General features: G+C 38.2%; 1 protein-coding gene across 1 annotated transcript in view; it reads right to left on the reverse strand.

Annotated features, from left to right (window-relative positions):
• Window positions 1-12,671, reverse strand: part of LRP2 (LDL receptor related protein 2) — a 202,744-nt gene that overhangs the window by 116,411 nt on the left and 73,662 nt on the right. Inside the window, exons 11-16 of the mRNA XM_036254951.1 lie at window positions 11,645-11,814; window positions 10,749-10,972; window positions 9,218-9,424; window positions 6,698-6,900; window positions 4,526-4,666; window positions 2,882-3,085 (exon numbers count right to left, since the gene is read on the reverse strand). Of these exons, the coding sequence (XP_036110844.1) occupies window positions 2,882-3,085; window positions 4,526-4,666; window positions 6,698-6,900; window positions 9,218-9,424; window positions 10,749-10,972; window positions 11,645-11,814 (1,149 nt within the window). The remainder of the gene's footprint in view (window positions 1-2,881; window positions 3,086-4,525; window positions 4,667-6,697; window positions 6,901-9,217; window positions 9,425-10,748; window positions 10,973-11,644; window positions 11,815-12,671) is intronic.

Consider the following 12,671-nt stretch of genomic DNA (forward strand, 5'->3'; position numbering starts at 1 on the left):
GAGGAGATACCTGAGTTCACATCCTCACAAACACCACCCACAGACAGCTCTGATAAACCGACGCTGCCAGGTACGACCGGGGGATATCTCTGAGGTATGACTGCCCGGCCCTCTCATCAAGTCTTTCATAGCCACAAAGTTGCCAAGTTTGGAAAAGACCAGCAAAGATACCAGCAAAGAAATCAGATCTAGGTACAGGAAAAAAAAGACCACTTTCGTCTTTGTAAAATTTTTATGCTTTTTGCCCTCTTTTTCCTTTTCTCACCAAAGAAAATCTGAATCAGGATAAATAATTGCACTTCTTTCTTTCAAAGTAGGAAAAACCATCCCTGTGCTTTTTCCATTCATTTATACAGAAAATTGAAAAAAAAAAAAAAAAAAACCCACCAGAGTAGATTTAGAAAACATAATATTGCTAATGGTATTCCTAATAATAGCTTAGATTAGACACTTCCTTTGAGCCAGGAACTGGCCCACATACTATTTTACAGATGAGAAAACAGAGTCTTAAAGAAGTGAAACATCTGGGGGGTTTTTTGTTTGTTTGTTTGTTTATTGATTTTTTTAGAGAGGAGAGGAGAAGGAGAGAGAGAGAGAAACATTGATGAGAGAGAACATCAATTGGCTGCCTCCTGCATGCCCCCCCACTGGGGATCGGGCTCACAGCCTGGGCATGTGCCCTGACCAGGAATCGAACCAGCGACCTCTTGGTGCATGATGCTCAACCACTGAGCCACACCAGCCGGGTGTGAAACATCTTGAAAGAAGTGTGGACACTGTCTTCAAGGTATTTATAATTAAGTTGGAGAGAGAGGGAGGGAGGCGATTAATCTGAGAAGCAACAATAAAACAGTAATGGGTGCTGCAGTGGAATGCACAGGGCGGCATGACAGCAGTCTCTGAATGCAGAATAGGCCAGGTGGCGGCACAGAGACATTTCCCAAAGGACCTAGTGAACTGGGGGCTGTAGGAAAGCAAAGACTTGGGAGGAAGAGAAAGAGAGACAGAGAGAAACAGAGAATTCCCCATGTTCCACAGCATGGTTAGAGGTTAACGAGTTAAAGAGAGAAGCTAAAAGAGTGGGAGACACTTAGGTAACCACCAGATATCTGGGAAGAATGGGGGGAGGGTGGAAAAGGTAAAGTGGTCATGTTCCTGAGGCAGAAGGTCTGTGAGAAATGGGATAAAGGTATCTGCTCTTAAGGTGGTGTGAGATGTCCAAAAGGTAGTGGGCACTACAAGTCTGAACCTCTGAGAGGTTGAATGGAGATTTTTATCAGCACCTGCAATAAAAAACCTTCCTGAACCTCCTCTCACTCTCCAGGTTAGGAGGGAAAACAGTCAATAAGTGCCCTGTCATAAGGCTCCCTACACTGAGTTCTAATTCCTGTATAAATGGCAATCAAAGACATGGAAGGTACAAAATTAGGCAGAAGAAAGTGCAGAATAACAGAGACCAGAGGTGACCAGGATGTGAATGGTTTCAAGTGACATGGTGGGCTGATTGTGATGAGGTGAGGAATACAGTCGTCCCTCGCCAATGCGCTCTTTGGCTTTCCTGTTTTCACTCTATCACTGTTTTTTTTGTTTTTTGTTTTTTTTCAAGGAATGACTGTAATATTTGAAAAAATTGTGATAGATGGAGTGAAACCACGCAAGTTCAAGCGTGAAGTGGGGAGGGACAACTGTGTATAAATAAAGAATCCTACTTCATGGAAATTCATTTATCGCGGTAGAGTCTGAAACTGATTGACCACGATAAACGAGGACAACTGTAAGTGAAAAACATGAAATTGGGTACAGAAATGTATAGCCCAATCTTTCAAGAAGCTTGTCCATGCAATCTGGACAAAATGGATACATTCCTAGAAACATACAATCTTCCAAAACTCAATCAGGAAGAATCAGAAAATTTGAAAAGACAGATTACAACTAATGACAGTGAAGCAGTAATCAAAAAACTCTGACAAACAAAAGTCTTGGACCAGATATCTTCACAGGTTCATTTTACCAAACATTCAAGGAATAACTGGAACCTGTCATTCTCAAACCATTTTTAAAAATTCAAGAGGAGGGAAGACTCCCAAGCTCATTTTACAAGCCAGCATTATTCAAATTCCAAAATCAGATAAAGACACTACAAAAAAACCAAAATTATAGGTCAGTATCCCTGATGAACATAGATGCTAAAATCCTCAAAAAATATTAGCATTACAACATGATCAAGTGGGATTTATTCTGGGAATGCAAGGTTGGTACAATATCTGCAATAAATGTGAGACACCACATAAACAAAATGAAGGATAGAGACCACATGATCTTATCAATAGATAAAGAAAAAGCATTTGGCAAAATCTAGCACTGAATATAATTTATCTTTCTGTGATGATTATGAAGATTTTAACAGAATTCCATTCAATTGAAAACATATAGTAAATCCATATTTACATATAATTCATGTCTTTTAAAATATTATTATTATTATTATTCCAAGCCCAGCATTTAAGTAGCCCAGAATTCTACAGAGAGGTGGTCCCATTGCATCAATCTGGCTGCTTGCATACGAGGACTCCCCTCTAGTCAATTAACCCACTAACAGCTTTCATACACTTGACACTCCTTTATGGAATGTCAGCTTCTTTTATGTGTATACCTGTCATTGTTAAAATACACCATCATTTATAATTTTGAAAATAAAGAAAAAATATTCATTTTTAACTTAATTCATAAACAAAGCAATCAATTTCCTGAACCCAAAATATTTAGTAAAGAAGCTTGCTTAAGAAGTGAATGCAAAGTTTTACTAAGCAAAGTACATATACATATATATATATGCATTATTATTGAAGACAGACAAAAAACTGTTTAAGCCCATTCTCACCTGTACCATCAATCTTTTGTTTATAAATCATATCTACTGATGTATCTGAAAAAAAGAGAGTTTTCTCCTGGGCATCAAAATCAATTCCAACAAAGAATGAAGGATCCCCTGTCACTGGAACCATGACGTCTTCCTGGGTGGAGATGCTGAACGGGACCCCGCGAACAGCCACTTCAGATGAAAAGATCAGGAACTGCTTGACAGCTATAGGGAGAAAGACACAGCACAGTCAGCCACGGCATGGCTCTTGCCCTCTCTGAATTCTCTACGAATTACTTATACATTCATAAACACATTTTATAATTCTGAAATAAACATAAAAAATAAATCTGTAGAGAACATCGTTGGAAATAACGGGAGGAAAAAAGATAAGCAGCTATAAGGCAATACAAGTATTACAATCGCCTTTCTGAGAAATCTGTCATTAAGATTTATTTATATAAAAGATGGTGTCCATATGTTTAATTTCTAAAGCAGTATTAACTGAACTGCATAGTAATTTCATCAAAATTCTCCAGTAAGACTGACTTTTGTATAGAGAATCCTACTGCAGTTTTTGAGGTATTAAGACCAGTGAAAGTAAAGAATTAACAGCAACAAGCTAAATTATTTAGAAAGAAATAGAGGAGATAAAAAAGGGAAAGAGGGAAGAAATGGAGGAAATAGGAAAGAAATGATGTTTAAAATAAAAAGAGACAGTGACAGTATGTCAGGAAATTAGAAAGAGAAAGATGAAGGATCTATATCCAACACATCAAAAAAATACAGAAGGAATTCAAATAAAAATTATTAGACAATATAGTGTCAATATAATAGTTAGAAACACATGGTCTTCTAAATGAGGGTACTTGTATCTGAATCCTGGATTACCTACAAAAGTTAACAAATTTGTCTGAGTTAGAATAAGAGAATTTACTAAGCCAGAAGCAGCACCATCTGGGGAGCAAGAATTTATCAAAAGCATAACAAGGAGAGTTGTCACAGTGAACATAAGAGAAACAAGTGTTGTTGGGGGCACTTCATCAGCTGAGGCAGAAGCAATGGCCCAGTGATGAGTACATACGTAGTCAACCAAAGAGGAAGAAAGGAGGTCTGTAAGTAAGAATAAAACCTGGATTATAGAAGTAGATATAAAGAGAAAATTTTAACTAAAAAGAGAAAAACTAAATGAGAAAATGAGCCACCCCAATTAAGACAGGTGGGATCAAGGTGGGACCTGACTCTAAGCAGCGTAAGCGGCAGTCTAGGAGAGGTGAACAAAAGTGATGGGAAGTGCTTTCCATTAAAGTTAAGGTTAACACCTAAAGTGGGAAAAGTATACACAGTAGAAAAAGAACTCAAAAGGAAATTCTATGGAGTTTCAAACGCATAGTTCAAAAGGCGGACAAAGGTTTCAGGAAGGAGACAAAGGGGAAAGGGAGCCCCAGGAAACACTAGATGTGGAATTAAAGGCAAGTCCCAAGAGACAGAAATTTACTTCTTCAAACTCAGCTCTGTGTATAAAAGGGGAGTGGTGCCTGCTGAGGAAGATGACCTGTGGGCTACAGAAAGTAAGAAAGTATGACAACGAGCTGGCCCGAGCCCAAGAGCAGCATACACCCCTGTGCCACCTTCCAGAAAGACAGTCCAAAACCAATTTCTCACCAACACAGTGGTGGCCATCCACATCCAGGTTGAAGCCAAATGTGCACTTGCAGCGGTAACCCAAGCCACCATTATCAGTTCTGTGGCTGAGGACACAGACCTGTTCACAGCCCCCATTGTTGTCTCCACATGGATTGCTCGCTGGAAGAAAAAAATGAGCAGGGTAAAATCTCAATGGGAAATGTATAACTATCCCAGACATGTGAAGCCCTGTAGGTGAAACAGATTAATGGGTTTAACATTCAGAGACATCACTACAGGTTGCTACTGTATGCACCTGCCCCTGGATGCAGTGGTCTTCTCAACTTCTTTTTTGTGTCCTCACCAGAGGACATTTTTGCATCCATCTTCAGATAGAGCGGGAGGGAGAGAGGGGGGAAGAGAGAGAGAAACATAGACGTGAGAGAGACACATTGAGTGGCTGCCACCCACATGACCCCAACTGAGGCCGGGGACAAACTGCAACTGAGGTATGTGCCCCCAGCGGGAACTGAACCTGGACTCTCTGGTTCATAGGCCGATGCTCTAACCACTGAGCCATACTGGCCTGGGCTCAACTTCTTCACTTCTCTTCCCTCTACTCTCCAACTGGTGGTGGCAAAGAACAAGTTTTCTGCAACTGGATAATTTGGGAGGGTCTTTTCCCCCCAATAATTGTGTCTGCTAGCCTCAATGATTGGAAAAAAACTTCCTCCCCCAGCTAAAAACCTTAAGTGCTATTTTTCCCTTTGTAAGATATAACTATAATCACTGGTTGCTTATTCTGTAACTAAACCAACTTACAATTCATGACTCTAAGAGGTAAGTTGTAGTACCCTAGTTCTACAGAAGAGTAAACCAAGACTCCAAAAGATAAAAAACCTGCCCAAGATTATTCAGTGGCCAACCAGCTATACTACATTGAGATCTGACTCAGAACCCTACAAGTCTGCAACACAAACCAGTGTATACTTCCAAAAGCACCGTCAAATGCTGTGACCTTGGAAAGTTCACTGTACACAATGCTGCCACAGCTAAAAATGTCATATTTGCTTCTAAAATTGTCTTCTTGGCCTTTGACTTATTCTTCAAAAGAGCCTCTTTACTGTCTCAGGTGGATTGATTTGGAGAAACAACAGCCAGACATCATTCTAAGGCAAATAACAAAAGTAAGTTGGATAATAGAATTGGGGAATATTTTCGGTCAAAGGCTCATGAACTGTTTATTCCAAATAGAGATTTCCAAAATGTTTTCAGATTCAGTATATATTTTCATATAAAGTGTATGTTTTCCCAGGATGACAACATTGTAGGATATTCATCTGAATATTTTAGTTCTAGTGGATGGTTTCTTTAAAAAAAAAAAAATCAGCCTAATTATGGTCTTTCTCCATCAGTCAGGTGGGATCAAAATGTGATTATATGACTCAAAGTGGCAAGAGTGGTGGTTTAGGAGAGATCTGAGATGCATCACTTAGCACAAGAGTTTTAAAGTCAAGTCTGTCATTCTCTGAATGACTATTCACTAATATTAAACTTTCTACCATCATAGTCTCAATTTTTCATATTTCTTCTCTTTGATGCACAAGCAAATACAGAAAAGAGTTGTTATATAGTCCAGATAGTCATGTTGTTCTAAAACCATAAAACTCAAACAAAACGTACCATAAAAGAAGACCAAACAGTGTCTAAATAAATATATTTGTTTACTTTTTAAATAAGTGGCCAGCCAGAGAGTCACCAAACCCAACTTGCCTGTGACAGACCTAATGCAAACCAAAGAACTCTGACAGCACCTAAAGTAAGCACTTAGGCATGTCATTGTCTTCTTCTGGGCCTCAGTTTCCTCAACTGTAATATTACAACATCGAATTGCAAGATTTCTCCAGTGGAATGAAGATAGTTATTCTGGTCTGGTCTGTTTCCTGCTATATTCCCAGGATATAGCACATTGCAGGTGACAATAAATATCTGTTAAATTAATCTCTAAATTCCCGAAATACGTCAGGTTTCTCCAGAATGCGCATGATCTGCAGAGCCAGCTTCAGAAGATTTAACTCTCTAGCTAACCCTTTGTATCCTGGAGAATGCCACCCAAACCCCACGAGGCCCCTCACCCTGAACTCCCACGGCTCTGAGAAGGCCTTTCGTCGGAGGCCAGTCCCAGAGGGTTTCTGTTGCTGTGGGGCTTACCCTGCGGCTGCCGGAGGGAGTGGTAAACAGCCACGGCAAAGGGCTTCAGGGAAGACTGGTAGAACACTTGTGGGTCGGTCTCTGTGAACTTGTTTGCCCTCATTACAGCCATCTTGGTCCAATCCGTGAAAAACACACTGTCCTCAAACAAGCTTATTCCAAAGGGATGAGGGATGCGTGAGCCCCCATGAAGCACGGTCTTCCTGTTAAAGAGACAGCACACAACTTTTTGTTTGTTTTGATTAAAGGTGGGATTAGTTCAAGTAAATGCACAAAAGGCTAAATAATGTTGTTACGCATATAGAATTTATAGACAAAATACCTTTTAAATTACAGATATATGTCCATCTACATTTGATAGAAGGATTTTCATATCCCTAGGAAAAGACCCTTGAAACTTAAATTCCAGTTCCAATCCTCGCTTGTTCCAGATTTTTTGAGAAATTAACTGTTTTCTGACCTACTCTTCATTCTTTTAAGGTTGTCCCACAGAGAGAAGGGCTCAGAGGTGACATATTCTGAAATCCATAGGTGAAAGAGTGTAACAAGGGACCGGAAGTCTGGTAGAGGTTGTCTCCTGCACTAACTTCACACTGCACCACTGACCATTTCTCAGCAATTAGGGTACAGGACAGTGAGGGGTAGAGTTCAGCCCACAGCAAACACACGGACCTGTTCTCTTTTTTAAAAATATGTTTCTATTGATTTTTTTTTTAGAGGGAGAGATACATAGATGTGAGAGAGAAACATCGATCGGCTGCCTCCTGCACGCCCCATACCGGGGATCGAGCCTGCAACCCGGGCATGTGCCCTAACCGGGAATCTCAGCCCATGGAATGACACTCAGTCCACTGAGCCACACCGGCCGGGCCACAGACCTGTTCCTCACGTCACTCTAGAGAGAGCAAATAGCAGTGCTATACCACTTTTATGGCTCTGCCTGATGAAATTGTCAACTGATCATACTTGTAATAGAGGCACAGCATGCCCAGAGCTACTTAAATGGGAAGAAAACAGAAGTGAAAGGTGCCAAGCGAGGGCAAGAAATCAGCAGAGCCTGCCATGACTACATCCACATGAATGAGAATTCAATTAAGCCATAGTTTAAAAAGTGAGGTGGAAAATGACTCGAGGAAAAACTCATTGTTTTGTTTTGTTTTGATTTTTGGCATAATAGGAAGACCTCAAAGAAAAATCTTAGCAGCCCTTGAAAACTAAAAAGCCCAATAGAGCTAGCTCTAAGACTTGGAGATACTAACGCTGGATAAGGTGGCCAGTGAGCCCACACTTTGAAACATTCAATAACGACATGATACATTAAGACTGGAGAATGGTTTTCTTTCTCAGTTAGCAAATGCCACCTGCTGGCAAAGCAAGAAGTAATGACTTGATTTCAGCTGTACTCATGAGCTTTATTATTTCTTTGATGTTTCTTCACAGCCAACAAACCACTCAAATCTTTCTGAAACTCTATTAATTTTTCTCTTTTATACTTTAGTTTAACCTTAAGATATTTGGATTATATAATATAATGCTGTGAAAGAGAAAAAATAGCATATTTTCCCATTGTTTTTATATGACTTATCAGGTTAACTAATTTTTTTTTCATTAAATTAACTCATATTCTCACTATAGGAAACAGTTTCAGTGATAAGAAGTCATAGCCTTACTAGCCAATCACCTTATTTAACCAAGTAGAGACTATTCTAAGGATATAAAATACAGTGGCAAATTGTGATGCCATCCTTCTAAGGCATAAAGGAGAAAACAAAACTACAATATTCCTTTCACTGAGAAGGCAACAAAATCGAGTTGTTTGGAAAAATGTCACAGGCCAGTTTATTGGCTGAATACACAGAGTAAATTATCTTGGCCAAAATTTTAACACCCATTTTTGAAAATGCCAAAAGGAAGAATCAAAATAGTTAACAATTTAACTAATTTATGGTTAGCTCTAATAAAACTAAGAAGATGAAAAAAAAATTGTCATAGTCTACATTCAAATATTCTGCTTAATTATCTTTGAAGTATATCAGGTAAAAATACAAGCCAAAATTTCTCTTTGAAATTTGAAATCTATATAAGGGCAGAGTAAAATCCAATTAATTTGCATCAGAAAATGTTAAATAAATAATAAAATATTTATTTACTGGAGGGAAGTTAGAAAACTAAAAGACAAAGTTATCTTTGGAAACAAACCATAAAGGACCCAGAGTATAACGTGCCTGGGTGTAAATGAACTCAGGAGTTAATGAAAATAATGTGTTTTATCTAAGAGGGAAAGAGGGGTTGGGAGGAGAAATCAAAGAACAAATGTTCTAGGTAATATTTAATGATTGTTATTATGGAACACAAGAAAAGTTAACCAAACTCAGAGCAGGTCACCATGCAAATGTCAATACAAAGGTCATTCAAGCTATAATGTCAACCAAAAACAATATTTTAATTCTGGTTCTTCGGTATCCCTTTTGATAAATTCTATGTACTTTCCCCAAACAAGTTATAAACAATACTTCTTACCTTTGAGTTCCGTCATAAGTTACGGTCTCGATGTAATCAAACCGGGAGTCAACCCAGTAAACACGCTTTGCTACCATATCCAGAGTTACCCCAGCAGGCCAGCCCAGCTTTGTCTTCACCAAATCTTTACGGTTAGTGCCATCCATGAAAGCCCTTTCCACCGTAGGTCCCCCAGAAAGGCTCTCCAAATCTGAGAAAAATAAATAACTATAAAAGAAAAACAAAAGATGAAAGAGTCAGTTACTTTACAAGTTCACCTGGAAATTTTTCTTTTAATTTTATGTGGATCAATGGGAATTTCCTCCAGCTGATTAGAAAACTATGAGTGCATAAAATAACAGAGAAATTAAAAAGAATTAAAAATCAGAGACTAAGAAAGCCAATGAGGAGAGGCAACAACTCTAAATAGCAACATTAAAATGCACAAATACAGCAGCCTAAAAAATTCATATCCAGTCTTCTAACTTTCTCCCTGTCCCCTGGCCCTTTCATGTCTCTTTTTTACACCCATGAAAACTTACACATTCATTTAAAAATAGCTATCAAGTCATTTTCCCCCTGAATTCCCCATTCTAAGGCATAGTCTAGAGAACATCCATTTTCAAGGATGAACAGCTGATATCATAAAGTAGAAATGAATAATCACCATTCACCAACACGTTAGTAGCCTAAAGTTTACTCATGGGTCCTAAGACTCTACTGGGAAAACCTAAGAGAAAGTTAAGTGTTCTATAACTATTTTCAAATGTGAACATCAAGAAAATTTGAATTTACACCTAGAGAAAAGTAAGCATTATTAGTATTACTGGGTTGATCACAGTGAACAACTTGCAATGTGGTATTAGCATTGCCTGTAACAAGAAAGCACTAAAAGGGATAGTTCTGATCTTTCCCCAGTCTGAAAAACTTTACAGCTAATTCATGCTAGAGCAATTATCTTAATAATAGTAAAACAAAAGTAATATTTAGTTGTAACAATATTATTAGATTGAGTCAGAACACAGAGTATAACCTTCCAGTTAGGAAAATATGGCAAACATTAAGAATAAGCCTGGCCGATGTGGCTCAATAGTTGAACATCGACCCATGCACCAAGAAGTCACTGGTTCAATTCCTGGTCAGGGCACATGCCCAGGTTGTGGGCCTGATCCCCAGTGGGGGACATGCAGGAGGCAGCCAATAGATGTTCTCTCTCATCGATGTTTCTCTCTCTTTCTCCCTCTCCCTTCCTCTCTCTCTAAAAATCAATAAACAATTTTTTTAAAAAGAATAAAATTCATACCCCAAAAACATCACATATTTTTAGTATACCAGTAAGTGTATTTGGATTACATATCCTCAAATGAGATTATATTTAGTCAGCTTCTTCACAGCTTCTAGGAACAGAAACATAAAGTAAACATGGATTCTAGAGCACAGAGCCCAAAAGAAATCAGAATTAACCTTCAATTAATCCAATGGATGTTTTATGTATAGGGAAAGAGATAAAACTCCAAAAATACTGGGATCAGGATGTTTTCACATCACTTACCCAACTGTTGGGTCCAGGGCAATTCCTCTAGGATGCCCCAAGTTTTCAGTTATAAGGATAACCCGGTGACTTCCATCCAAATTAGCCATATCTATGCGGTTGACCTTGGTCTCCACCACGTAAAGTTTATTATTAATCCAGTCCACAGCCAGATTCTCTGGATCATCAATAGAAACATTGAGAACTTCTTGGATATCTAAGCCATTAATATTAACTGAAAAAACCTGAAAGAAAAACCCAGATTACTCTACTTCTTAAACAAATCTATACAACTTTATTGAATTAGAATTTTATTAATAGTATGAGGAAATGTTAGAGGGAGAAATAAAATTCCATAACTCTTTAAGAGTCCCTAAAATTTATGTCTTAAAAATCACCACTGCATCACTGAAAGATGAAGTTAAATCCACCACACTTTCCAAATAAGAAAATATAATGAAAATTTGGCTGTTAGACAAAATACTGTCAATATTTGTTACCCAACCCTCAATTATGATTCCATTTAGAAGATGCAGGTAAAATCTGATTTTTATCATACGGGAAAGCAGAGTACTTTTTACATTTTAAATGATCAAGTTTCAAAAATTACTACCAAATATCTAGCCAGTTTTGAAAGAATGTCTACTATTTCTTTTAATTAGGCTTTTGGACTCCATTTCGAATAAAATTAAAAGTTGCTCAAGGCTAATCCATATAATAGACTGCTTTGTTTAATGGGTCCCATGTAATAGTATAGCATGGAAAAGGTGCTGATTAACATAAAATATCTCAAGGGCCTTTTTTGTTAGAAAACAAAGAAACTTTTCCCTCTTCTCCCCCCAAAGTGAAAAGCTATCAACACTTTGTGCTTGGGGTTCTATCAGCTCCTAAGCTACGCTCCTGAAATTTCTATTTACCTTATCTAGCACGGTGTCAGTCCAAAAGACTCTTTGTAGGTGATAGTGAAAATCCACACCCACAGCCACTCCGCGATTTTGAGACTCTACCAGGACCTCAAAGGATCTTCCATGAATGTCACCAATTAGCAAATCCCGACCATGGGAGAAGAGAACAGAGGCCTCGCCAGCTAAATGGGAGAAAGGAAGGCATTATCACTGCTTGAAATGAACAAAGATGATGAAGTAACTTATAACTGATATGCTTTTCTGCTTTTTCAAATGCATTCTTCCATGTGTTCTTATTTTAAAATAAACTTCTGAGGCAGGCGTATAGGTGCCATTCTATCCATTTTACAGATGGGCAAACTGAGGCACAAAGATGTTTAATGAAGCATCCAAAGTCACAGTAAATGAGGAATAGAGTCTGCCAAGAATTCAAGTGTCCTGACTGCTAGTCCAATGTACTTTCAATGGCACTGAGGGGAATACATCAGATATTTTTAAGAGACTTTGATGAAATGGGCACTTTATCCCAGGTGCAACTTTAGATTGTGCAAAACACAGAACTCATTTTAAGAATTAACGGGAAATTCCTCCTTGAGAAACATGGCAATTGTGGATCCAATCTGCCATACCTATATACTCACAAGCACACACAATGAATAAGATTATCTATTCCAATCCTGTTCGCAATAGCAAAGGAAAACAAACAAACAAAAATTCATAGATACAAGACAACAATATGGTGGTTACCAGAGGGGAGGAGGTGGGATAAAGGAGGTCAAATATATGTGGACAGAAGATGACTTGACTTTGGGTGGTGGGCACACAATACAATACACAGGTCATGTATCATAGAAATGTACACTTGAAACCTACATAATAGTATTAACCAATGTCACCCCAATAAATTTAATTTTTAAAATGCTTTCAGATTTAAAAAATGCTCTTAGCTTTAAAAAAAAGAAATGATATAAAAGTCCATTAGTAGGGGGCTACCTAAATAAATTATATACATCCAAAAATGGCATATTATATCACCATG

Source organism: Molossus molossus, unplaced genomic scaffold (assembly GCF_014108415.1).
Source record: "Molossus molossus isolate mMolMol1 unplaced genomic scaffold, mMolMol1.p scaffold_m16_p_11, whole genome shotgun sequence".
Classification (NCBI taxonomy): domain Eukaryota; kingdom Metazoa; phylum Chordata; class Mammalia; order Chiroptera; family Molossidae; genus Molossus; species Molossus molossus.